This window comes from Odocoileus virginianus, chromosome 31, assembly GCF_023699985.2.
Source record: "Odocoileus virginianus isolate 20LAN1187 ecotype Illinois chromosome 31, Ovbor_1.2, whole genome shotgun sequence".
Taxonomy (NCBI): Eukaryota; Metazoa; Chordata; class Mammalia; order Artiodactyla; family Cervidae; genus Odocoileus; species Odocoileus virginianus.
This window is the reverse complement of record NC_069704.1, coordinates 26,227,688-26,253,098: the sequence shown is the minus strand read 5'-3', so window position 1 is coordinate 26,253,098 and position 25,411 is coordinate 26,227,688. Positions and strand designations below refer to the sequence as shown.

The window sequence follows — 25,411 nt, the reverse complement described above, 5'->3', positions numbered from 1 at the left end:
TTGAGAAAGACGCCTTGTCACACAGAAGACAGACAATGATTCTGCTTAGCTGCATGAGGGCATTGAGAACAAGAACTGATTTACAAGAAGGCCTGCAATATGCAGAGGCAGGCTCTTGCTTATCAGGCATTTCTGCAGCCATCAGAGAAATGTAGACAAATTAATTCACTTAATAGACTAGGTTATGAGAGAAGAGTAACTAGTTCTGTGGGTTCTCAAAGGTTTGTTTGAAGTCAGTGATTGAAATATGACTTTAGAAAATATTCTGTCCTTGGGAATCTTTGCTTTTAAGTTATAATTTTGTGTGTATGTTTGTATTGGAGGGTTTCTTTCTTTCATTTTTTTTTTAGGGAAAGTGTGTGCTTTCAGGAAGTTTGTAGCATATGATGGTCAAAAATAGAGTGAAACATAAGTGTTCATCTTCACTTGAAAACTGCTGCATAATTGAAGGGTCCAGTCTCTTATTCTTATTACTTGGAAGTTAAGTATGGCAGGTCAGCTATAAGGCATTGTAAACTAGACTTTTCACAGTGATTTAAGTTATAGTATTAGAACTTGAGTGGACTCTGTAATACTCTCACCCAAAATCTGGCTAAAATTCATGATCACCAGGTAAGGGACTTGAACAGTTATAGCATCATGTATCTCATACTTGGAGGTTTGTTAACTTGTGGACTTACCTGTTTGATCAGGAGTGTCTCCTTGTGTGTGTGAGTGCACGGAAATGTGCATGAATGTATGTGTTCATGTGAGTGTGTGAGGTGAACATTTGCCTGTATGTGAGCATGTGGACATGTGTGTAGATGGGCCATCAGCTCCATATGCACATGTACCAATGTCAGCATTCCCAGCTGTTTGTCCTGCAGCCATCTCTCTTCAGCAAAAGGTGGAAGCTGGGCCACTGTTTGTGTCTGTGCGAGCTGGGATCAGAGAATTGTGGCATTTCCACCTTGAGCTCCAGGAACTAGGAGATGGGATCTTCCAACAGATCATGACTTCCGAGGCTCCTGACTCTCTAGGGTAGTAAGAAGTGAGCAGTGGCCCAAGCCTCAGTGCTCCCAGTGTTCTTTGAGTGAATGAGAGGGTGCATTTGGGGCATGTTATTATTTTGGGGGGCTATCACATGTACATTACCAGATGGTCAGTACTGAAATCAAATTGATTATATTGTTAGCAGCCAAAGATGGAGAAACTCTATACAGTCAAAAACAAGACCTGGAGCTGACTGTGGCTCAAATCATCAGCTCTTTTTTGCAAAATTCAGCCTTAGATTGAAGAAAGTAGGGAAAACCACTAGGCCATTCAGGTATGACCTAAAACAGATCCCTTATGATTATACAGTGTAAATGACAAATAGATTCAGAGGATTAGATCTGATAGACAGTGTGCCTAAAAAACTATGGATGGAGGTTAACATTGTACAGGAGGCAGTGACCAAAACCATCCCAAAGAAAAAGAAATGCAAGAAGGCAAAGTGAAAAAGGGAAAGATAAACCCAACTGAATGCAGAGTTCCAGAGAATAGCAAGGAGAGATAAGAAAGCCTTCTTCCATGAACAATACAAAGAAATAGAGGAAAACAATAGAATGAGAAAAAGACTAGAGATCTCTACAAGACAATTAGAGATACCAAGGGAAAATGTCATGCAAAGATAGGCACAATAAAGGGCAGAAACTACAAGGACCTAACAGAAGTAGATGAGATTAAAAAGAGGTGGAAAGAATATATAGAACTGTATTAAAAAGGTCCTAATGACCCAGATAGCAGTCATAATGTGGTCACTACTCTAGAGCCAGACATCCTGGAGTGTGAAGTCAAGTGGGCCTTAGGAAGCATTACTGCAAACAAAGCTAGTAGAGGTGATGGAATTCCAGTTGACCTATTTCAAATCCTAAAAGATGATGCTGGTAAACTGCTACACTCAACATGCCAGCAAATTTGGAAAACTCAGCAGTGGCTGCAGGACTGGAAAAGGTCAGTTTTCATTCCAATCCCAAAGAAGGGCAGTGCTAAAGAATGTTCAAACTACTGTACAATTGTGCTCATTTCACGTGCTAGCAAGGTAATGCTCAGAATCCTTCAAGCTAGGCTTTAGCAGTATGTGAACCGAGAACTTCCATACATGCAAGCTGGATTTAGAAAAAGCAGAAGAACCAGGGATCAAATTGCCAACATCCATTGCATCATAGAAAAAGCTAGAGGATTCTGGAAAAACATCTACTTCTGCTTCATTGATTATGCTAAAACCTTTGACTGTGTGGATCACAACAAAATGTGGAAAACTCTTAAAGAGATGGGAATACCAGACCACCTTACCTGTCTCCTGGGAACCCTGAATGCAGATCAAGAAGCAACAGTTAGAACTTTACCTGGAACAATGGACTGGTTTAAAATTGGGAAAGGAGTACATTAAGGCGTTTATTGTTACCCTGCTTATTTGACTTCTAGGCAGAGTACATCATGTGAAATGCCAGGCTGGTTGAATCACAAGGTGGAATCAGGATCGTTGGGAGAAATATCAACAACCTCAGATATGCAGGTGATACCACTTTAATGGCAGAAAGTGAAGAGGAACTCAAGAACCTCTTGATGAAGTTGAAAGAAGAGAGTGAAAAAGCTGGCTTAAAACTCAGCATTCAGAAAACTAGGATCATGGCATCTGGTCCCATCACGTCATGGCAAATAGATGGGGAAAAAATGGAAACAGTGACAGATTTTATTTTCTTGGGCTCCAGAATCACTGCGGATGGTGACTGCAGCCGTGAAATTAAAAGACACTTGCTCCTCGGAAGGAAAACTATGACAAACCTAGACAGCATATTAAAAAGGAGAGACATTACTTTACCAGCAAAGATCCGTCTAGTCAAAGCTATGATTTTTCCAGTAGTCATGTATGGATGTGAGAGTTGGACCATGAAGAAGGCTGGGTGCCCAAATTTGATACTTTTTTATTGTGGTGCTGGAGAAGACTCTTGAGAGTCCCTTGGACAGCAAGGAGATCAAACCAGTAAATCCTAAAGGAAATTAACCCTGAATATTCATTGAAAGGACTCATGCTGAAGCGGAAGCTCCAATATTTTGGTCACCTGATATGAAGAGCCAACTCATTGGAAAAAACCCTCATGCTGGGAAAGATAGAGGGCAGGAGGAGAAGGGGGTGGCAGAGGATGAGATGGTTGGATGGCATCACTGACTCAGTGGACATGAGTTTGAGCAAATTCCAGAAGATAGTGAAGGGCAGGGAAGCCTGTGTGCTGCAGTTCATGGGCTCGTAAAGAGTCAGACATGACTTAGCCACTGAACAGCAACAGTTATTTTTTGAATTAAATATGTGTTTATTTTTCTTGACAAATATTGATTTGTGGGTTGTTTGTTTTTCACCTGGTGTCACTTGGATTTTGAGGTAAGAAAAGCACTCTTCCTGTGCTAAATGACGTTTGTGCTGTGGTAACTCTAGACTCGGTTTTGTTCTGTTTTTAAATGAAACCTAATGAGATCGTGTGGCCATGGGCGTTTCAGTAGCGTCTATCCTGTGTTCTCTCAGGGTGTGTTTTCCATGTCTAATGCAGTCTGAGTCCTGATGCCACCCTCGGGTCTCGTAGTATCCATGCTTTCCCTCATAGGCTGTCTTCTCAGGCACCCCACAAAACCCTAAGGAGTCTCCTCATTTTTATCACATCAGTAAGCTGTGATATTTTGAAGGGTATTTAGCACAAGGCCCACACTAGTCCCCTGTCACTGCATGCTCAGGCCATTGGCCTGCCAGCCTTGCTCATGCTGGCCCCTCCTCTCCTCAGATCTACAAGGAGACCGAATGTTGTGGATGTGGAGTTTTCTGGACCTTGGACTGAGTTGATTGCTTTATGTCATGTCTTTAAGCTGATAGGCCACCCAATCCTGCCTGATGCTGTGTTTGGGGCTACTTCGCTACATGGTTTCTATTCTATGCTTGAGTTTTTTAAGTTAGCTGGAGGATAATGAAGAGCAAACTCCAGCGTACATCAGAACCGGTTTATAAAGTCATCTTCTAAGGAAGCACAAAATCCCAAGTTACTGACTCTGCACTGCCTGTGTAATGCATGTGTAACCTGATCATGGTTTCCTTAACAATGAAAAAAACAAGACAGGAATATAGCAACTACCACATTTCACTTTTTATACTTAAAAGCGTGCTAGTGGCTTAGAACCTAATTTTGGTTTAAACTGAAGAATTCTGTTGCCTCACATACGGTAGGGGAAGTGCTGTGTCCTTTTATTCCTTTCGAACCTAGAGTACTACAGGTCTTGCAGCTTTGTCAGCAATGAGCAGAGAATGAGAACATCTGTTAGGTTACAGACAGAGACAAACCAGGCATTCAAGGAAATGAACCTAAACAGAAACACTATCAGCTAGTAATTGAAAATTCTTGAAAGTTAGAAATCTAGCCCTAGTGTATGAAATTGATCATCATAAGATTAAATATTTTTTAATATTAAACATGAATTTCTTTTTTTTTTTTATAGTTATTTTTTTTTTTCCCATTTATTTTTATTAGTTGGAGGCTAATTACTTTACAGCATTGCAGTGGTTTTTGTCATACATTGAATTAGCCATGGATTTACATGTATTCCCCATCCCGGTCCCCCCTCCTACCTCCCTCTCCACCCCATCCCTCTGGGTCCTCCCAGTGCACCAGGCCTGAGCACTTGTCTCATGCATCCAACCTGGGCTGGTGATCTGTTTCACCCTAGATATACATGTTTCGATGCTGTTCTCTTGAAACATCCCACCCCCGGGTTCTCCTATAGAGTCCACAAGTCTGTTCTATACATCTGAGTCTCTTTTTCTTTTTTTGCATATAGGGTTATCGTTACCCTCTTTCTAAATTCCATATATATGTGTTAGTATACTGTAATGGTCTTTATCTTTCTGGCTTACTTCGCTCTGTATAATGGGCTCTAGTTTCACCCATCTCATTAGAACTGATTCAAATGAATTCTTTTTAACGGCTGAGTAATATTCCATGGTGTATATGTACCACAGCTTCCTCATCCATTCATCTGCTGATGGGCATCTAGGTTGCTTCCATGTCCTGGCAATTATAAACAGTGCTGCGATGAACATTGGGGTGCACGTGTCTCTTTCAGATCTGGTTTCCTTGGTGTATATGCCTAGAAGTGGTATTGCTGGGTCATATGGCAGTTCTATTTCCAGTTTTTTAAGAAATCTCCACACTGTTTTCCATAGCGGCTGTACTAGTTTGCATTCCCACCAACAGTGTAAGAGGGTTCCCTTTTCTCCACACCCTCTCCAGCATTTATTGCTTGTAGACTTTTGGATAGCAGCCATCCTGACTGGCGTGTAATGGTACCTCATTGTGGTTTTGATTTGCATTTCTCTGATAATGAGTGATGTTGAGCATCTTTTCATGTGTTTTTTAGCCATCCGTATGTCTTCCTTGGAGAAATGTCTGTTTAGTTCTTTGGCCCATTTTTTGATTGGGTCATTTATTTTTCTGGAGTTGAGCTGGAGGAGTTGCTTGTATATTTTTGAGATTAATCGTTTGTCTGTTGCTTCATTTGCTATTATTTTCTCCCAATCTGAGGGCTGTCTTTTCACCTTGCTTATAGTTTCCTTTGTTGTACAAAATAAACATGAATCTCTAAAGGTTTCTGGGAAGTGGGGCCGGTGATGTGCTTGCACCCTGGAGGTGTAAGTCAGATGGCAATGTGTGTTAGCTGTGCTGTGTCTTGGGGAATGTCCTGCTCACAATTGTTTATTGTTTTCTTTCCGCATTGATGAAACAGCCAGACCAAATCCATTTGGAATGCCTGGGATAGTGCCACCGTATGTCCCCCCCCAGATGCTCAACATTCCACAGACCTCTCTGCAAGCAAAGCCTGTGGTAAGGCCTTTCCTGTCCATCCGCAGCTGGTCTGCCCAGCCTTAGTGTGGGGGACAGCTGCCTTGAAAGCTACATATGAATCAAATCTTAATGAATGCTAAGATAATTTCTTAACACTCATAATATGTAAAGCAGGTGCCAGACTTTGTTGAATTAAAATTTAGCCAAGACCGGGTTATGCTAATGTGTTCTGGGTCATGCAGTGTGTGTGCACGTGTGATTTGTATGCTCTGTTTAAGGCCCCCCAGGTGCCCAGCCCAGGTGCTCCGGGCCAGGGTCCACACCCGTACAACCTCGCTGAGCCGGCTCTCACCTTGGAAACCAGCGGAAAGAATCTGACTGAGCAGAACTACAGTAACATTCCTCATGAAGGAAAACATACCCCACTGTATGAACGGTCCTCCCCAATCAACCCAGCTCCAAGCGGCAGTCCCAATCACGTGGACTCAGCATACTTTCCTGGTTCTTCTACGTCATCATCTTCAGACAATGATGAAGGCAGTGGAGGAGCTGCAAAGTGAGTGGTGTATGGAGTAGCTGCTGCTTCCTGGAAGTGTAGCAGCTGCATCCGGCTACTTAAGTAGCTTTTGGTCCGCAGGGAAGCCGCCGTCTGGCTGGCTGGCTGGCTGGCCGGCCCACAGCACTGATGGTTGTGCTCAAAGATGCTGTTTGTTGTAGGTAGATGACAGTTACCCTTTGCTTGACTGGGATTCCTCAGACCAAGAGAAAAGGTTAGACATTTCCTCTGGGCTTCCAAGGTTGAAAATGTGTACTATGCCAGCCCAAATTCTTGGGTTCCCCTCTCTTTTGGATGTAATTTTAGGAAAATTAGTTTGTGTGACCACCAAATGTCGTAAAGTTATCTGATCAAGTTCTACCTGACTCTCTTTGGACTGTGGTTTCCCTACTCCCACCCTCAGAAAGCATTTTAAGTTAGACTCGTATGGTTTTCGGTCTCTTGGCTTCTAGGTTGAAGGGGAATCAGAATTTCCTTCTGAATTCAGTAACTAGAATCCCAGCTCCCCAGATCATAGGACTATTCTTGACATAAGACTGTTCACTTAACCAGAACCGTAGAAAGCTGCCAGACCCAGGCTGAAATTCTCCCTGTAGAGAAGAATATTTTAAGCAATGTGTGTCCGTGAATAAATGAATTTTCAAATATTAATTTGTTAGAATCTGATTGAGAAAGTCTTGAAATGCATAGTCCTCCTCCTCCCCTTACATAACCTTATGTTTCTAAGAAACCTGGTTCAAAAAAAGAAAGAAGGAAGGAAAGGAACAGTCTTTCTCTTTGCATCTGCATCTCTTCCTCAGTTTGAAATCTGATTCACAGTAGATGCCTGAGGCTAGTTATTGCTATGTCAGTTTCTGCTGAAAGAAAATCTGAGACACAATTTCCAATCTTCCTGCAAGTTCTTATGGGTGTGTTACCTGAAGCCAGAGATTTTTCCTCTTTTGTACTCTTTTTCTCCATCTGTAAAATGGGCACTAAGTCTGCTGACCTCCCCAGCAGGGAGGTCACTGAGTCACCACTTAGTCACCACTAAGTCCCCAAATGGGCAGTTACTGAGGAATTTGCTGCCATCTAGGGATGTATGCTGTTCTGAAACAGAGAAGCATAAAGTGCACACACGTTTACTTGCTGTATGTGTAGTTCTGAAATTCTAAAGATGAAGTAAAAAGTTGTAATTTATTGTTCAGACTTTCAAATTAACCTTCTAGGAAGGTAACATATTGAAGACCTATGGAATGAGAATTGCTATGTTGGGGCTTAGAAATCTACTTGTGTAAATGACACCATGTGACTCTTTAGTGCAGAAAGTTTGAGAGTAGCTGATAGATGCCATAGGAGCCCTTTCACTCTCTAAGGAACTATATTGAGTGAGTGAAGTAGCTCAGTCATGTCCGACTCTTTGCGATCCCCTGGACCATAGCCTACCAGGCTCCTCTCTCCACGGGATTCTCCAGGCAGGAATACTGGAGTGGGTTGCCATTTCCTTCTCTAGGGGATCGTCCCGAACCAGGGATCAAACCCGGGTCTCCTGCATTGCAGGCAGACGATTTAACCTCTGAGCTACCTTCTTTTAAAAATCGACTCATGTCAGCAAGACCAAAGTATCTATAGTATACAGTGGTAAAGATCTGCCTGCGTGCAGGAGATGCAGGTTTGATCCCTGGGTTGGGAAAATCCTCTGGAGAAGAAATGGCAGCCCACTCCCATATTCTTGCCTGGAGAATCCCATTGACAGAGTAGCCTGGTAGGCTACAATCCATGGGGTTGCAAAAGAGTCAGACACAACTGAATGACTAAGCAACAAGAGCAAATTCTTTCTAGACTCTGAAACACGGGTAGAAATAAAACACAGAGCCACTCTTTGTGGCTCAGAGTGCTGTGCAGATGACAAGCTTGGTGAGCAAAGAAAGGCCCTGGTCTGAGGAGGTCCAGTGTCAATCCTGTTCCCATGGGTGGGGTTGTGGAGCTAATTTGAGTTACCTCCTTAATTTGGCAAACTGCCCTGTTAGGAAATGAGTTGGACTTGAGTGAATAAGATTGAGAGTGACTCCCTCTTTCTGTGCATACTCAGCTCTGCCCTGTTCCCAAAGATTCTGAGCAGTTGCCTTCTGTGGAGCTTTTTCTTGGTCTTAGTTGTCTCTCTTACCTCTAAGCTCTGTAGCACTTGACTGTCTGTTCCCCCAACTGAGGGCATTTTTATTGCATTTTTCTGGAAGTGCCTCTCTAAGATCTCCATATGTGGGAGTAGCGTGGGTGTCTCACCCTCTCATGGTGTGAATTGTGGTGAAAAAGGCAGAGCACATCCACAATCTGGAATTGAAAGATTGCTAAGATTGGATCAAGTTATGTGGCTTAGGAATGTTTTCATTTCCTTGAGTCCTTTTTTCCATTTATGATAACAAATAAGAAGTAGATGTGGCTGAGACGGTAAAGAATCTGCCTGCAGTCTGGAAGACTCAGGTTCAGTCCCTGCGTTGGGAAGATCCCCTGGCGAAGGGAATGGTAACCCACTCCAGTATTCTTGTCTGGAGAATTCCATGGACAGAGGAGCCTAGCGGGCTACAGTCCATGGGGTCACAAAGAATGAGACATGCCTGAGTGAATAACACACAAGAGGTAGACTTGTTAAAACTGAGAGGAAGGACAGAAGGAAAAGGGGATAGGGAACTTGTACCAGAGGTTCAAGGTCATGAGCCAAGCAGAGTAGGACCTGGGATCAACCCTGATTATGGGCACCCCTTTCTTGAAGGACAGTGTTCATTATTTCAGGGTGAGGATTCTGGTTGAATAAGTTGTGTGTGTGCACTTTTGAGGCCATGCGGCAGACAGAGGATTCCTTTCCTCGTTTAGAAACTAAGTAGAGGCAGTAAGTCAGTTAAGATTTGGTTTACCTTTGGTTTGGACTTAAAATTGAAACTCCTGGGTCTACACTGTGCTCTCAGGATGATCTTGAGGGAAAGAAATCATCAATTCATTTAGCCAAGCAACACTTAAGCACTTGCTGTCTATCAGTGAGCATGGTGGTAGGCAGCACCCAAGTGATGAGCATGTGAGGCACGCACCAGATGAGCGGGCCCGGATGAGAGTGCTTCCAGAGAGGCAGGATTTGAGCCCTGACAGAGTGGGGAGAAAGCTGGACGAGAGTGCAGAGTGGAAGAAGGGGAAGCCAGTGTGGCTGCCATGTCAAGTGAGATGGAGGCTGGATGGTGTGGAGTCTTGAGTTCTAAGTGTGACAGAAAGCATCCAGCATTTGCTTGGAATGATCCTGGGGCTATAAAGATCCCAGAGTTTCTTGGGAAATGAGTTTGCTCTGATCTGGGTGCTCTTTGCCCAGGGGATGGACATGTGTCTGGGTCACCAGGCCATTTGGCTGGGGAAATTACTGTACAGTTTAACTGAAGTGCGACTGTTCGTTTCAGCTTCTGCAGATTGAGTGTAGAAGCGTTTGTAACTGCCCTTCCCTCAGACACTGAGCTGTTCAGTAGAGAAGAGGGAGGCCTGTACTGCCCCTGGCTGGGCATGCCCTTTCCTGTTTGATTCCCTCAGGCATTTCCACCATGTTCCCCATGGTCCTGGGAAATAATCTTGAACCTGGAAGATTACAAAATAAGTGACCTCATTTCCCCAATGGGAAGGGAATGGCTTTTTTTTTTTTTTTTTTTTTTTAAATGATGGTGTGGACAAGTAATGGGGACTGATAAGAGTTAACCCTCCCCAAACTACCCCACCCCAGAATTAACCCCCAAATAAGCCCCTCCTCCCTCCAAAAAACACCCAGCTTCCTACAAATTAAAAACAATATAAACATGTGATTCACAGAGGAAACAGATGGTCAATAACATAAAAGGATGTTGTTTACTCTCATTTAAAGAAAAAAAAAAGGAAGGTAAGTTAAAACCTAACACAGTATCTTTTTTAACCTATGAAATTGGCAAATATTGGTGTTTTTTTCTTTGGTATTTATCTTTATGTATTTATTTATTTGGCTCTGCCAAGTCTTAGTTGTAACAGGCAGGATCTCTGATCTTTAGCTGCAGCATGCAGACTCCTAGTTGTGGCACGTGGGAGGGACCTAGTTCCCTGACCGGTGATTGAACCAGGGCCCCTGCACTGGGAGCATGGAGTCTTAGCCACTGGACTAGCAGGGAAGTCCCACATTGGTTTTTGAAGATAAAGTTCAGTGGGGGACGTTGGTGGAGTTGGTGGGGCATGAGGTTTGGGCTTTCCTGGCACGTCCTTGGTCTTTGTGCAACCTATAAAAGGTTGCTGTCAGTGCCCAAGGGACTGCTGACCATTGCAGGGACCCAGTGCTGTCAGGACCCAGCCCCCCAGCCTCCCGTGGGTTTGTCTTGATAGGTTCTAGTTGCCACTTGTAACCACAAGTGTGTGGCCTCCCGTGGGTTTGTCTTGATAGGTTCTAGTTGCCACTTGTAACCACAAGTGTGTGGCCTGGAGCTCCATGGGCCCAATGCTCCCAATGTGAATAGGAGGTCTTTGGGTTGTATATGGTTTAAATTAGTTGATGAGTGACCACAGTAAGTGACAGCCATCACTAATATTTAAAAAATAACCATGGAGCCAATAAAATGTCAAAACATTTACTTCACTCTTAATGTAAAATACCTAAAGAATTTCATTTAGCATCCTTCATATAGTGTCCCAGGAAACATGCTTCTAATGCATCTTTTTTCCTTTAAATGGTTTTGGTGTTCTACATTTCTAATATCTTCTGAGAAAAACTATTCTGAATTACTTTTACGCTTGGTTGAAAATACTTATTATCTTTGCCATCAAAGGTGGAGGGTCTGTGTAAGTTCTAGCCACTCACTGACCCATGCAGGCATTTAATGTCCAACTGGTATTGAAGTCCTGTCAGGCTTCCTTTCCAAAGAAACTGTTTGCAAAGATAGTTACATTTTACCCTGACCCTAGGGTACCCAGTCCCAGACAGGCTAAATAAGCTGCAGTTTTCCTTTCAGAGTGTCACACTGTTGTGCCAGACAAATGGCTACTTTATATTTATATTTTGAGGTTTTTTTTTTTTTTTTAGCACCAGGTAACACTTATAATATCTTTTGAGAAAAGCTATTCTGACTTATTTTTATGTTTGGTTAAAATTAATTATTACCTTTGCCATCATAGGTGGAGGGTCTGTGTAAGTTCTAGCCACTTACTGACCCATGTAGGCATTTTATGTTGAGCTCTTCTGACTCGGGTGTTTCTCAACATTCGCTTGGGTAGGAAAAGCCGTGAGAAGTCCTCTGGCAAACACATAAGAGGAGCGTTCGGAACATGAGCTCCATCCTGACTGCTGCATAAGAATGAGCAAGTACTTCTGAAAGAATCTGAATGTATGTGACCCTAGCTTAATTTGGGGCATAGGGAGATGTACCTCTAAAGGATATTTATGTATGTGATACTCTTGTGGCTTCCCTTATCAGGGAGCGCGAATCTTCACCCTCTGTTGTAGGAACACCTAGCAATCAGAACTCTTGGGGGGTCTGTTGAATGAGAGCAGTCTGTGGGTCAAGTCTCTTTTCCTTTCGTGGGAGCAGATGAAAATGAAAATGTATGTACGTTTGTTGAAACGCTCACATGGTTTAACCATATCTATGGCCTTATCCATATACACTAGATAGTGCTACTGAGGATTTGATCTTGCTCATGTTTTACTTCTTGCCATTTGTTTTTCTTAATTAATTAATTAATTATTGGCTGCCCTAGCTCTTTGTCATGTGGGCAGTTGGGGCAGGTGGGGGCTACTCTCTAGTTGCAATGTGTGGGCTTCTCATTGCAGGGATTTTCTTGTTGCAGAGCATGAACTCTAGAGCACTCCGGCCTCAGTAGTTGCGGCTCGAGGACTCTAGAGCGCAGGCTCAGTATTTGTGGCACGTGGGCTCAGGTGCCCCACCGCATGTGGGATCTTAGGTTCCAGACCAAGGATCAAACCTGGGTCCCCTGCATTGACAGGCAGATGCTTAACCCCTGGAAAGCCCCCCTTTTGGTTTTATTTGCCTTTTCTTCCTTTTTCATTGACAAATAAGTCAGCTTGTGGTCAATGCTATCTTCCTTTTCTGTTCCACAAGAGCAAAACCACACCCAGAACAGCTGTGCCTGAGAGAGAAGTCACTGTGATGGGTCAGACACTTGGTATAAATCTGGACACCAGTCTTCTTCATTCTAGCATCACCAACCTGCTAACTAAAAAAATGTGTTTGCGAGAATTCAGTGGTTAGGACAGTTGGCTACTTTCAACCAGCTTTAGTGCAGAAAAAGTCCCAGGTGTCCAGGAGCGAAGTGAGGCTTTGCATCGCCTGTTGAGAATTCACAGAGCCTGGTGAATTCTGTGTGGTACTGGCCTTCCCCTTGCCACCGATCTGGGTATGAGGGTAGTTCTTTTCTGTTGATTGCCTGCTGCATCATTAATGCATTTCATGGCTTTCTGGTAATAGCATGGGGTAATGTCTGGAATGGTGGGTCTAGGTGCTGTGGCTGTGAATGGATTCCTGAACCTGAATTTTACCCGCAGAGAGTTGTGCCTTTGGCTGAGCAGGAAAATTCAAATCCAGAACACAGTCAGGCTTCCTGCCCTGCCCCATCCACTTCCCTGTGGCCTGCCTGGGTCTCAGCAGGTTTTCTCAGCACAGAGCTGATGAAACTTCATGACACCATTAGCAGTTCCAAGTATAATCATAGGTGGGAGCAGTTGTGCAAAATGGAACCTAACTGAATATGCAAATATCCAGAAATTTCTAATCCATCTTGTTCTTCAAAGTATGGCATTTGTTGTATCAAATATTTTGTTTTCTTATGTTATAAAGTCATATAATTATCCTATTGAAATATTCTGAACTTTAAAAAATTAGCCACTGTCAAGATGATTTTCAGACAGAATTTTAGATTTTATAGTACAGTATTAAAAAATCTTGCAAACATTTAGGTTATGATAACATTTTAGCTTGGTAATCTTTATAAAACAAAAGTAAGATTTATAAATAAAACTTGTACGTGATCTTAAGTGGGACAAGCTTCCACGTTAGTCACATGGCATGATCTCCCCACTACAGTGTATCCATATAAAACCCAGATTTTATGCCTTTTTTTCCATATCCATTTAGGCTACAGTTATGTGATTTAGTCATTCAACTATTCTGTAGTGACTGTATGGTTTTATTATCTTCGTAGAGTTCATGACTGAGTGATACAAACAGACAGTAATTAGAAGTAGTGCTGAATGTGATGCATACCATGAAACACAGAAATGAGAATAGTGAGCACAGGGTGGTTCGGGAAGGCTGCACTCAGTCGCAGCCAGCTTGTACAAGATGAGGCATCACATGTGGCCGTTCTTCAGTCACCCAGTTGTGTCCAACTCTTGGCGACCCCTGCAGCACACAAGGCCTCCCTGCCCCTCACCGTCTTCCGGAGATTGCCCAAGTTCATGTCCATTGCATCAGTGATGCCATCCAGCCATCTCATCCTCTGGTGCCCTCTTCTCCTTCTGCCCTCAGTCTTTCCCAGCATCAGGGACTTTTCCAGTGAGTCAGCTGTATACATCAGGGCGTCACTTATAAAAGCTTAAATCTGTCCTAGAGAGGGAGGAGCGTCAGTCCAGCAGGACATGGAAGATGATTGCAGTCCATGCACCTGACCAAGAACCTGTATCCAGAACAGATGATGACTTCTGTAAGTCCTTAAGAGCATTCTGCACATTGTCCACTTACTGTAGAATGTCTGAACAGGCACGCCACAAAAGAAAGTATCACGCATGGGAAGATGCCCATCTTCATTATTATCAGAGAAGTGCAAATTAGACTGTGCTGAGTCACTGCTTTTCCTCCCAAGGCCAACCGAAGAACAACAGAGAATACTAAGTGCTTCCGGGGCAGGGATCTCCTGTAGGACTGGGTTGTAGACCCAGCTGTGGTGTGCTCCCACGGCCCTGAGTGCATGTGGCCCTGAGACGGAGCCAGCACTGCAATAATATTGTTGAGCCCAAACTCCCCGACATAAAAAGTGTACAGATGCATGACTGTGTACATGGTGTATAAAAGCAGTCTTTGCTGTTAGAAGTCAGAATAACTATTACCCTTGAGGAAGTCTCAGGAGCAGGTCAGGAAGGGGATTCTGATGTCAGTCCTGTGTTGCTTATGTGGTGTGTTTGTGGATACTCATTAAGCTGTTCATGTGTGCATTTTGTAGATAGGATATCCTTAAATATATAAAATTGTAGGTAATAAATGTTATATTTCTTTATAAAACGTGTCAAGTAATTTGTTCTAAAATTTCACACAATAAATGTTACTGACTTTTTAAGCAACTCTATTTATACCACCTTCTAAATAAACCACTTCAGAGAAGCTCACTTTTCCTCCCCTTTGCTTGAAATGCTCACTTTGGACCTGTGTATGACAAGATTGTACACCTTGTGATTCCCTGTTTCACAGGTCTTGGCACAGTTATCACATGACAAGTCCTGACCAGTAGATACTCAATGAATAATTGACTGACCAATCAGTTTGTCCAGCTTCTTATCTGCTCACTGATGTAGTAGCTGCTCTTCTCTTGGATTTCAAATAGGATGGATCACTATGCCCTTAGAATACTTGTATTTATTTTTATGCCTTCTCATCCCTAGAGTTTCATCTGGTTTTGCAAAGTTGTAGCCTGAGATTGTACACATGAGTAGCAAACTTGGACAGAGTAGTGGTTTCTCGGAGTCTTCACTGAAGCCTAGGAGCCTGGATTCTGGATGACCTTGTTTGATGTGGGGGTATTGGCATCAAGGAACTAGACTCCAAAATATCACAACATGGGACATGATTCTTGGTTTAAGATGGGTCAGTCTCACTCTCTCCTCTTTTTGGAGTGGCTTTTTTTTTTTTTAATAGAACTAAAATGAAGTTGATTGGAAGGTGGAATTACCAGGTTTTAAAATCTCTTGTCACACGAGTCAGATAAGGCAAGCCAAATAAAAGCTCTCTATGTTGGCTTGTCTTGCGGCCAGTACTGGTTTTAGAAGATAATTTTGGCTTGGAGCACTGCAGGGAGGGGGGCAAGTGAAGGGTGGATGCGTGGAGTGGCTCAAGTGATCCCCATGATCGTCAGCATCTCGTCCCGACTCAAGCCCCTTGAGACTCCCTACTCCCTCCAGGTTACTGCTTTTCACAAAGTTTGCCCGGGTACCAAAGTAAATTGTCTTTTACATTGTGGCCCACAATACACAAATGGAGAAAGAGTTTTTGAAGTAATGGGATTCATACCATACTTGCTGCATCTGGTCTATTCTGTTTCTCTCTCCCCTCTGGCATGTGGAACCATAGTTTCCTGACCAGGGGTCAAACCCCTGCCCCCTGCAGTGACAGTGAGGAGTCTTAGTTGCTGGTCTGCCAGGGAAGTCCCCATTTCCTTTTTTTTTTTTTTTTTTTAATGCTTGTTAAATCCCCTACATTGTTTTCTCAGGCTACTAATTGGTTACAACCCACAGTTTTTAAGAACATTGGTTGAAAAATACTTCATTCTGGTGTTTAAGATATATTGTAATCTTCTGCATCTTTTTCCCCACTTTTACTTTGCCAAAGAATGTCAATCCCCAAGTAAGATTCAGGTAACTTCTTATTCTCTGCACTCATAAATCCATTGCCTCTCCTCAGGCCTGCAAGGCGAACACCTCTGAGTGAGTTAGCGCTAGCCTTAGCTCCCATGCTCCCTACCATGAATAGGAGTGCCCCCCATGAATTGCCACTGGCATATAATACTTTACATTTATTTATAAATTATGAGTAAGATTTGACCTGGATAACATTTAATCTTCTACTGCCTGATGATTGTCAATTGAATGTGGTCTTATTTCTCCAAAATGACTGAGCTCCCAAAGGCAAGGCCTGCGTTTGTCTCCTATATACCTGCAGCACTAGCACATCCTAGACCATCTCTAAGCCGAGCCGTGAGGCATAGGTCAGGTGCCTGATTTCTCTTGCCCAGTGGGTGGTTACCGCTGAAGTAGGTGGAAGGTGTTGTTGTGATAGGATTTTCTGTGGACACAGGTGGTTTCACAAGGTGGGATCAGTAAAGCATAGGTATCCTTGGTTTGTAGGCTCAGGGCAAGCCCTTCTTATCATCATGAGTACATGTGGGAAGTGGTCAACACTAATTGGTATTTTGTTCATTTTATGTTCAGCCATATCAGTGGGAACAAGATTGGCTGGGAGAAGACAGGAAGCCATTCAGAACCTCAAGCACGGGGAGACCCAGGAGACCAAACAAAGGTAGTAAGTCTGTGTCTTCTCTTCTTTCAGATTCTCATTCTCTCAGCATGTAGTGCCAGGGATTGATTTAAAGTAACATTCTCTCTCTCTCTTTTTTTAAGCATGTTATTTGTGAGTAATACACTGGCAAGGGTGAGTGGGGAAGGGCTGTGCTACCCCCAGTTTGCTCTCTCTCCCAGGGCAGGGTGGTGACCTAGTAGAGATCTTCTTTTCTCTGCTCACCACTACATAGCCTTTCAGAGCCCTCATTTCTTGCAGGGTTTTGTCATGATTAGGTGAAAAAAGTTTTGTGATGTATACATTAAAAATGAAAAAATAAAAATAAAAATAAATTTTATCCCCCCCCCTTTTTTTTCTATTTCTACTTGTTAATATTCATCTCCAGATGAATATCTTAAACTTACAAAGCCACATCTGTCCCTACCTGTGGTCACTTAGGATGAGCTGGTCTCTGGCTGGAAGAGGGCTTGTTTTTATACAGGATGATAGAATGTTAGAAATATGTGTAAAACTCTGAAATACTCTCACTGTTGAATGATTATCCTGAAAATAAATAACAGAAATGCTTTCTGGATACATACTCCTTGCAAAGTACCTCCCAAAGCATTTTCAGTTGTTTATGTCTACATGCTATGGAATGGAAAGTGTAGAAAACTTGCGTGAGTTATCCATGAATTCTTCTTAAGGCTAATTTTGGCACTTTGTGTTTTAAAGGATGAAATTAAGCACTGAATGCTTACCACTAAAAGAATACATTTTGTTTCAGAACAGAAAAATCAATATTTTTTGTTGTTATTGTTGTTCAGTCTCTTAAGTTTTATCTGACTCCTTGTAACCACATGAACTGTAGTACGCCAGGCTTCCTTGTCCTTCACTATCTTCCGTAGTTTGCTCGAACTCGTCCATTGAGTTAGTGATGCCATCCAACATCTCATCTGCTGTCATCCCCTTCTCCTGCCCTCTAGTCTTTCCCAGAATCAAGTCTTTTCCAGTGAGTCAGCTGTTCATATCAGGTGGTCAAAATATTGGAGCTTCAACTTCAGCATCAGTCCTTCCAATGAATATTCACTGTTGATTTCCTTTAAGATTGACTGTTCAAGGGACTTTCAAGAGTCTTCTCCAGCACCACAGTTTGAAAGCATCAACTCTTGGGCACCCAGCCTTTTTTATGGTCCAACTCTCACATCCATACATGACTACTGGAAAAGCCATAGCTTTGACTAGATGGACATTTGTTGGTAAAGTAATGTCTTTCCTTTTTAATATGCTAAGTTTGTCATAATTTTCCTTCCAAGGAGCAAGTGTCTTTTAATTTCATGGCTGCAGTGATTTGGGAAGCCCAAGAAAATAAAATCTGCCACTGTTTCTGTTTTTTCCCCATCTATTTGCCATGAAGTGATGGGACCAGATGACATGATCTTAGTTTTTTGAATGCGGAGTTTTAAGCCAGCTTTTTCACTCACCTCTTGCACCTTCATCAAGAGGTTCTTGAATTCCTGTTCACTTTCTGCCATTAAAGTGGTATCATCTGCGTATCTGAGGTTGTTTTATTTCTCCTTGCAATCTTGATTCTAGCTTGTGAGTCATCCAGCCCAGCATTTCGCTTGATGTACTCTGCGTAGACGTTAAATAAGCAGGGTGTGATACACAGCCTTAATGTACTGCTTTCCCAATTTTGAACCAATCTGTTGTTCCATGTCCAGTTCTGTTACTTCTTGTCCCGCATATAGGCTTCTCAGAGACAGGTAAAGTGGTCTGGTATTCCTGTTTCTTTAAGAATTTCCAACAGTTTGTCGAGATCCACACAGTCAAAGCTTTAGCGTAGTCAATGAAGCAGAAGTAGATGTTTTTTTGAAATTCCTTGCTTTTTCTATGATCTGGCAGATGTTGGCAATTTGATCTCTGGCTTCTCTGCCGTTTCTCAATCCAACTTGTACATCTGGAAGTTCTCAGTTCACATACTGCTGATGTCTAGCTTTAAGATTTTTGAGCATAATCTTGTTAACATGTGAAATGAGTGCAGTTGTACAGTAGTTTGAACATTCTCTGGCATTGCCTTTCTTTGTATATTTTTTAGGGTGCCACAGAAGCAGTAAGTGAGCAATTTTTATTTCTAGAATTTATTGTGAGGAAAAAAATTTGCTGCAAAAAATAATACTTGCTCTTGGTAAACAATTAGGACTCTGCTAAAATTTGTAAAGAGAAAACTAAGAATCTCCCTTCAGCACTGAGGTAGCCATTTGGTGTCCATACTCTTTCCTATTCATGTACATATATTCTGTATTTTGGTGATTGGTTGTACAGAGTGGATATTTTTCACCTAACAATTTATCATGCACATATTTCTGTGTCAGTTTATGTAGATCTGACTCATCAGTTTTAATGGTTTTAGCTTGTTCTTTGGTTTTAATTTTTGGCAGACAGTTCCCTCTGTATACTTTATTTGGGACTTTAAGTACCCTAAGAGAATACTTGAGGTTTGGTTTTTATTTCTTCTTTAAATAAGAACTGTGGTGGTGGTGAGGACCTAGTGTGGTGGACTGAGACCCAGTTTTAGTCCTAGTTCACTAGTTACTGGTCTCATTACCACAGACAAGAGACATCCCCTCCTGGAGAATTAGTTTTTTCATCTGTAGAGAGGATGCTACCCATTGAGTTGAGGAAGGGTCTCCCAGGAAAGCAGAATCACAAGATTGGTCACTTGGGGGAGCCTACGGGGCTTTGGTTAGCAGCCACAGAAGGCTGTTCATCCTGTGGGGATCCCAGCGGAGGAGCCATGAGTGGGGTCACCCAGCGGAAGCTGCCCACCCCTGACACAGGCACAGTGGGCGTCCATTCACACTTCCTCTTCGAGGAGGAGTGGGTCACAGCTCCCCTCCTCCTCACGGAAGTTGTCAATCACATCTCTCTGTGCTGCAATTGGACGGACAGGCTAAAGGGGTGGGGACGTAACACGAGCCCAGTCTCTCCTCTCACCCTCGCTCCGCAGGCGGAAGGTTCGTCCACTGCCTCTTCTGGCAGCCAGCTTGCTGAAGGAAAGGGGAACCAGACTGGCACTGTTCAGCCAATTCCGTGCCTCCTGTCCATGCCCACCAGGAACCACATGGACATCACCACCCCACCCCTGCCTCCTGTCGCGCCTGAGGTGCTGAGAGTGGCCGAGCACCGGCACAAGAAGGGGCTGATGTACCCCTACATCTTCCACGTCCTGACAAAGGTATGCCCTGGGGCCGCGCGTGCGGCCGTGGTCTCTCTGTGGTCGCTCTTGTGGGGTGTGTCCTTGTTCCTGCTGGAACTGCTTTTTATCTTACAAGGTATTTAAATGAAGTTCATTTCCCCCTCTCTAAACTTGGAGGAAGAAGATGGATATTTATATCTATAATCACAATAAAATTAGAACTTGGGAAAAGTCTTTATTTTTCTCGTCAATTTAACCCAAAATTATTTTTGAAATTTCTAATTAATGGCACTTCATGTTATTCTCTGGTTTGTAATTTTACTTGTATCTCTAGTTTCAAAGTTTCCTGCATGTTTTTGCTGTAGTGTCAAGTTTAATTGTGATGTCAACATACTATATCTGGCTTGTCATCTGTCCTAGAGGCTCCCAGCTTCTGAGTGGCTGATGGCACTTCATACTTTGACTTATTCCTCTACCTCATTGAGTACTTACAGCAAACAATGGAATATGGGGCTTCATCACTTTATTAGTATCTTCCCAAATGTATGCTTAAATAGATATACAGTGTGGCATTAATTGTTTCTGAATCTTGGTGTTTTGAACAGATCTGCGTTTATTTAAATTTCCTCAGTGACTTGTCATATTTATGTTTATGATCATAGATCCACAGTTTAACTTGGTGACCAGATATCTGGTGTAAAATTGGTTCGTTACTCTATGTATTTTATTATGTTTTCATCTGTATATGTACCACCATATATAATCAAACTTTTTTCTTATTTTCTACAGTCCATGTATGGTTTATAGAATGGAGTCAGTAATTACAAGTGACTTCCATTCCACAGCACTCTCGAGCTGCACTTTTAACCGTTAATTGACTAATTTGAACTGCTTAATTTTATATTTTATAAAATAAAGGACAGGAAGACCAGTGATATTATTTGGGTCCTTTAATGTATTTTTGAATTATAATTGCCTCCAAGTCTCATCTGTTATTTGATATGGGTATGCATGTGTGGTATCACTTCTCGCATTATGGTTATAAAGTAAAAATTTTATCTTTCAGGTCCAACATAGATTATAAGGGTAAGTGAGGGTTACTGTTGTGGGAAAAGGATTTTGCTAAGTTTAAAGGGACTCGAGCGTTGGGAAGGCTGTGCCCTTTCACTCTGGGGTTGTTGGGGTACAAGGTCCCTGGACTCCCTGCTGTTTGTGCCCTGCCATGCTCGTGGGTCTGACTCAGGGACTTTGGTTAAATCAGTCTGAGTGATGCAAAACTGCCTGTCCTCCTCTTCAGTACTCACTGATTTCAAGGGCAAATACTGATGAAATGACTGTGTTGAGAAAAGTGAACTTGACTATCTTCAGATTTTAAGGTGTCACCTAAAATTTTTCAGTGTATTTGGGAAAAGTTTAGACTGAAATGTGTGCTGTTTCCTGCAAGCTGAGTGGCTCTGGTGTTAAATTTTCCAGGCTGAGACATTTGCTGTGAATTCAAGCTTGAAGTGAGAATGTAGAGAATCGTCAAAGCCTCATAATTTTGGGAGAGTAAATACTCACTAGATGAGTGTTAACCACATCTGTAGCTACTAGATTAATGAGTATGAAGGTTCTAATAAGGGAAAAGATCAATTCTAAATTAAATTTATGTGAAAGAAAGAATGAATGTTATGACATGATTAAAAGAGTACATATCAATAAATTTACTAGACATTGGGGTCATAAATACATTTTTATATTAAGAATATGCATAATTAAATTCCTTGTGAAGTCTCTTGAGATGTACCTTGATAACATAAAATATTTAGGACAGGATCACAGAATTTTTGGATTGATCTCAGGTGCAGGTGGTCACAGAGTCATTTGTCTCTTGGAGCCACAAGGAAGCCCCTGCTATGTTGGCAGAGAGGAGTGGGGGTGGGATGAACAGAACAGGGCTTCTTTCATTTCCAGCCCCTGGTGGCTGTCTCATTCAGTGGGACTCGTCTGTTGAGTTACGTGATGTACTGGGGCAGAGGCCTGATACATGCTGAATACTTTAAAAACAAATAGCACTTAAAAGAGTTCTCTTAGGTAGGTTTTTTGTACATGATAGTTTTTTATGAAAGAGCTTGGTAAAGAAAATTTGTGACCATTTTATTTTTAGGGTGCTCTTTTCTTGGGTTTCATATAGGTCATTGAAAATTATGAATTATATTACATATGACCATCTTGACATAAAATTTGACAGTTCTCAGCATTTTCTATTCTATTTGTTGTCTGGTGTTACCTATCTAGATTTTTTTGAAGACTTTGGAAGCATTTACATGGTTTTTGTTCTTGTTGTTGTTCCAGGTTAAAAATAAAACAATGTAGGTTTTATTTTGACTCTTTGAGCATATATTTTGACTAAACCTGAATGAACTCTCCCTAAACATCTTGATATAGGCAACTTGTTAAGCAATTGATTTGGAATAGAATTGCAATTTCGTTAACTGGAGATAATACAGTATATTTCTGTGAGTTTATTGTAAATTCAACATGAAAAATGTGCAATATTATTCTGCTTTCTTCCATGCAAAGGGTGAAATCAAAATTGCTGTTTCTATTGAAGATGAAGCCAGCAAAGACCTGCCTCCCGCCGCCCTGCTCTATAGGCCAGTTCGTCAGTATGTTTACGGAGTCCTGTTTAGCTTGGCAGAAAGCAGAAAGAAAACTGAGAGACTTGCTTTTAGAAAGAACAGACTTCCACCAGAATGTATGTACTGTAAAATCCATTGTTTGTTTTCCTCGGTACCTCGTAATCTCTTGTGCATTTTTAAAGCCTTAGAAGAATCGTGACTGAGTTCACCCTGAGAGTCCTCACATAAAGGAGATGGGCTCCATCGGGGCTCTTACGAAAGGAGGACAAGCCACAGGTTGTTTTCCTCAGTAACATCCAAGCAGTGGTGTTTATTCAGTAAAATGATAAAACAACAGGTTTACACTTCAAACTGAACGTTGATCTGGAAACAATCCTGACGGTCGCCACCCTCGTGGCTAACATGTCCTGGGCAGACTGATAGCAGTTTCTGCTGTGGTGTCCACGAGATGTGGTTCCCTCTTTGCAGAAATCAGTCTTCCTGGGGAGGTCCCACAGGCTATCCACTGGGCTGCTTCTGTGCAGTTGCTGAACACATCCCTGAAGCCAAGAGGGGACTTGTAACAATTTCCCTTAGAGGCCTCCAGCTGATTGATTCTGGGGATGGAGGGGGAAGCGGGAAGACAGAAACTGTTGTTTGAAATTTGGGCAAAAGTTGAGGTCAAAGTATTTCCATCTTCAGTAGGCCAATGTAATTTTGGAGGAGAAAATCATGCCTTTCTGTTCTAGGTAATTTTATCTACTAATGTAGGGAATATAAAAGTCACTGTATATTTAGTAGGAAATACAGAAATGTTTCCCAAAATGTGCAATCTAAGAGCATTTATGAAGTGTGGAAATTGTAGATTACTAAGTCATCCTCTAAACTGAGGATATTTAGTGACAGATAACCTGCTTGAATGGCAGGTCACTGCAGGCCTGGTGACATGGGTGAAGCTGAGCTCAAGGACAAGTATGAGAGTAGATCTTACCTTTGGAACTCAAAACTGGAGAGGTTCTAGCAATTTTATCTAAACATGCAGTTCTATAGATTCTTAAGTTTTCTGTTTCTATTACTGTGACAAAATTGTGATTCTGTAAGCCTTTAAAATGAAGCCATCTGTCACTTCCCTTACTTGAAGATAGTCATGCTGAGCTATTTGCGTGACTGTAGCCGGAGAAGGTGATGCCGGCTGCACAGGGCCTCCTCTAGCTGATGTTTCTACCACCTTGATCAGGCCGGAGGCATCATGTGAAACACCAGGTGTGTCTGTGGACACTTTTCAAAGGCCCAGTACATTCCAGGTATACAAATTCTTATCCTTTTCTCCCACTGTGTGACTTACTTGCTCAGAAAAGAAGACCTTTTTAACTTTGCACAGGATTGGCCAATTTTCTGTGCTGGCGCACCCAGGCCACCCTGGCCCCACAGCTGTGACCTCCAGTTCACCACCAGCCCTGAGCATCTTAGTCCCTGTAGCCTCTTGGGTCTCTGTTGGGCCTGGAATGCTGAGCGCTACAGGGTCCCATGCGGCCCTCCTTCCTGCTGTGTCCTCAGCTCCATAGCACCATATTGGCTTTCATGGTGAAAGGCTGTTCTTCATTTGCTTGTGTGTTCCAGAAACATAGTTATCTTTACACAGAAAATCCTCAAGAGTTTTCAGTGATCAAAACCTGAATACCCTCAGGTATATCCCAGGTTGGGCTCCACTTAACAGTGTCCATAGCTTCATAGAGCAGCCTGCATATGGCTCGTGTTCTCTGTTCATGTCCTCAGCAGTGGGCGCTGTGCATCCCTCGCCTGTTTCAGGGAGTTCTCCGTCACAGGTGAGCTGCAGGTGCCAGGTGCCCTTGGGAAGTAAGAGTCTTGGTCTCTTCTGCCCCGCGGCCGGTCTGTGACTTTAAAACACTGGGGGAAACACAGCCGGCAGCACCTCACGTGCTCCACTCCCTCATCACTGGATTTGTACCTAGTTGATACAGGTGTCTTACTGGCCTGGGAGAGGCTGGCCTTTTAGACAATAGGGGAAGCAGAAGCCAGGGGAAAGTATTGACTAAATAGATTAGCATCCTCTACACATAAGCAAGAGGGAGGCAAACTGTGGTAAAGAGCTGAATGTACAAACCACACCACAGGGCCCAATGCAGCTCTCACAGAGAAATAACTAGGTCAGCCTGCCTATGGCAGGCCAATTCTGGCTAGGGCTGGAGGGCATGGGGACTGGCATGATCAAGGGAAGGAGAAGGGTGGAAAAGTCTGAGGTGACTCAAATGAGCTCTTAGAGGCTCTGGATGGAGGTCTCTTGACCTCATTTGGAGGCTGGGAGGCACAGGGAAAACAAAAGAAAGGAGGAAAGTGTCCCAGTGTGAGGTAGATGGGGGAAGAGTCGGTGAGTGGGAGAAAGCCGTAACTTCAAAGAGAATTTGGCAGGCATGTCTGTTTCCTTTCCTCCTTCCTCTGCTCCCCTCCCCACTCCACTGACTTCTTTTCAAGGATGGCACACAGTCATTTGTCGTTGCTCTGTTACTTTGGGCCAGTGGAAAACACTGACTCTTACAATGCCACTGCTTTAGGTTTCCATACCTGAAACATCTACTAAGTGACTATTTTATGGAGAAAATACTGTAGCTTCTTTATGACCTAGATGAGATGGGAAAATAACAATGTCTGATCATGCCAGAGAGACTAACCTTGCGCAGTTTCTCAGGAGTTCTTGGTTGATAATATTTGAAATCTTGTTTTACCTACACTTATTCATAGACCATATGTAGATGAAATTTTAAAATCAGTGGCACTTTGCACATGAAAGTGCACCATAAGGTCCTTGGGACAAATTTGTTCTCCACGTGTCTGCTGCCTTTGCCTTCCACTTTGGTAGCCAAATCCGAGCTGTGTGGGTTCCAGGTAAACCCTCCTACTCATGTGGGTGATGTAGCTACTTCTGAATGTGAGGATTTTGATCT

General features: G+C 42.7%; 1 protein-coding gene across 3 annotated transcripts in view; it reads left to right on the top strand.

The window, feature by feature from the left end:
* The window catches only part of FAM120A (family with sequence similarity 120 member A), a 115,536-nt gene that overhangs the window by 57,422 nt on the left and 32,703 nt on the right, over positions 1 to 25,411 (top strand). For all 3 annotated transcript variants that reach the window (XM_070459435.1, XM_020905481.2, XM_020905484.2), the window contains exons 6-10: positions 5,788 to 5,885; positions 6,125 to 6,402; positions 16,583 to 16,670; positions 19,660 to 19,887; positions 22,411 to 22,585. In XM_070459435.1, the coding sequence (XP_070315536.1) occupies positions 5,788 to 5,885; positions 6,125 to 6,402; positions 16,583 to 16,670; positions 19,660 to 19,887; positions 22,411 to 22,585 (867 nt within the window). The remainder of the gene's footprint in view (positions 1 to 5,787; positions 5,886 to 6,124; positions 6,403 to 16,582; positions 16,671 to 19,659; positions 19,888 to 22,410; positions 22,586 to 25,411) is intronic.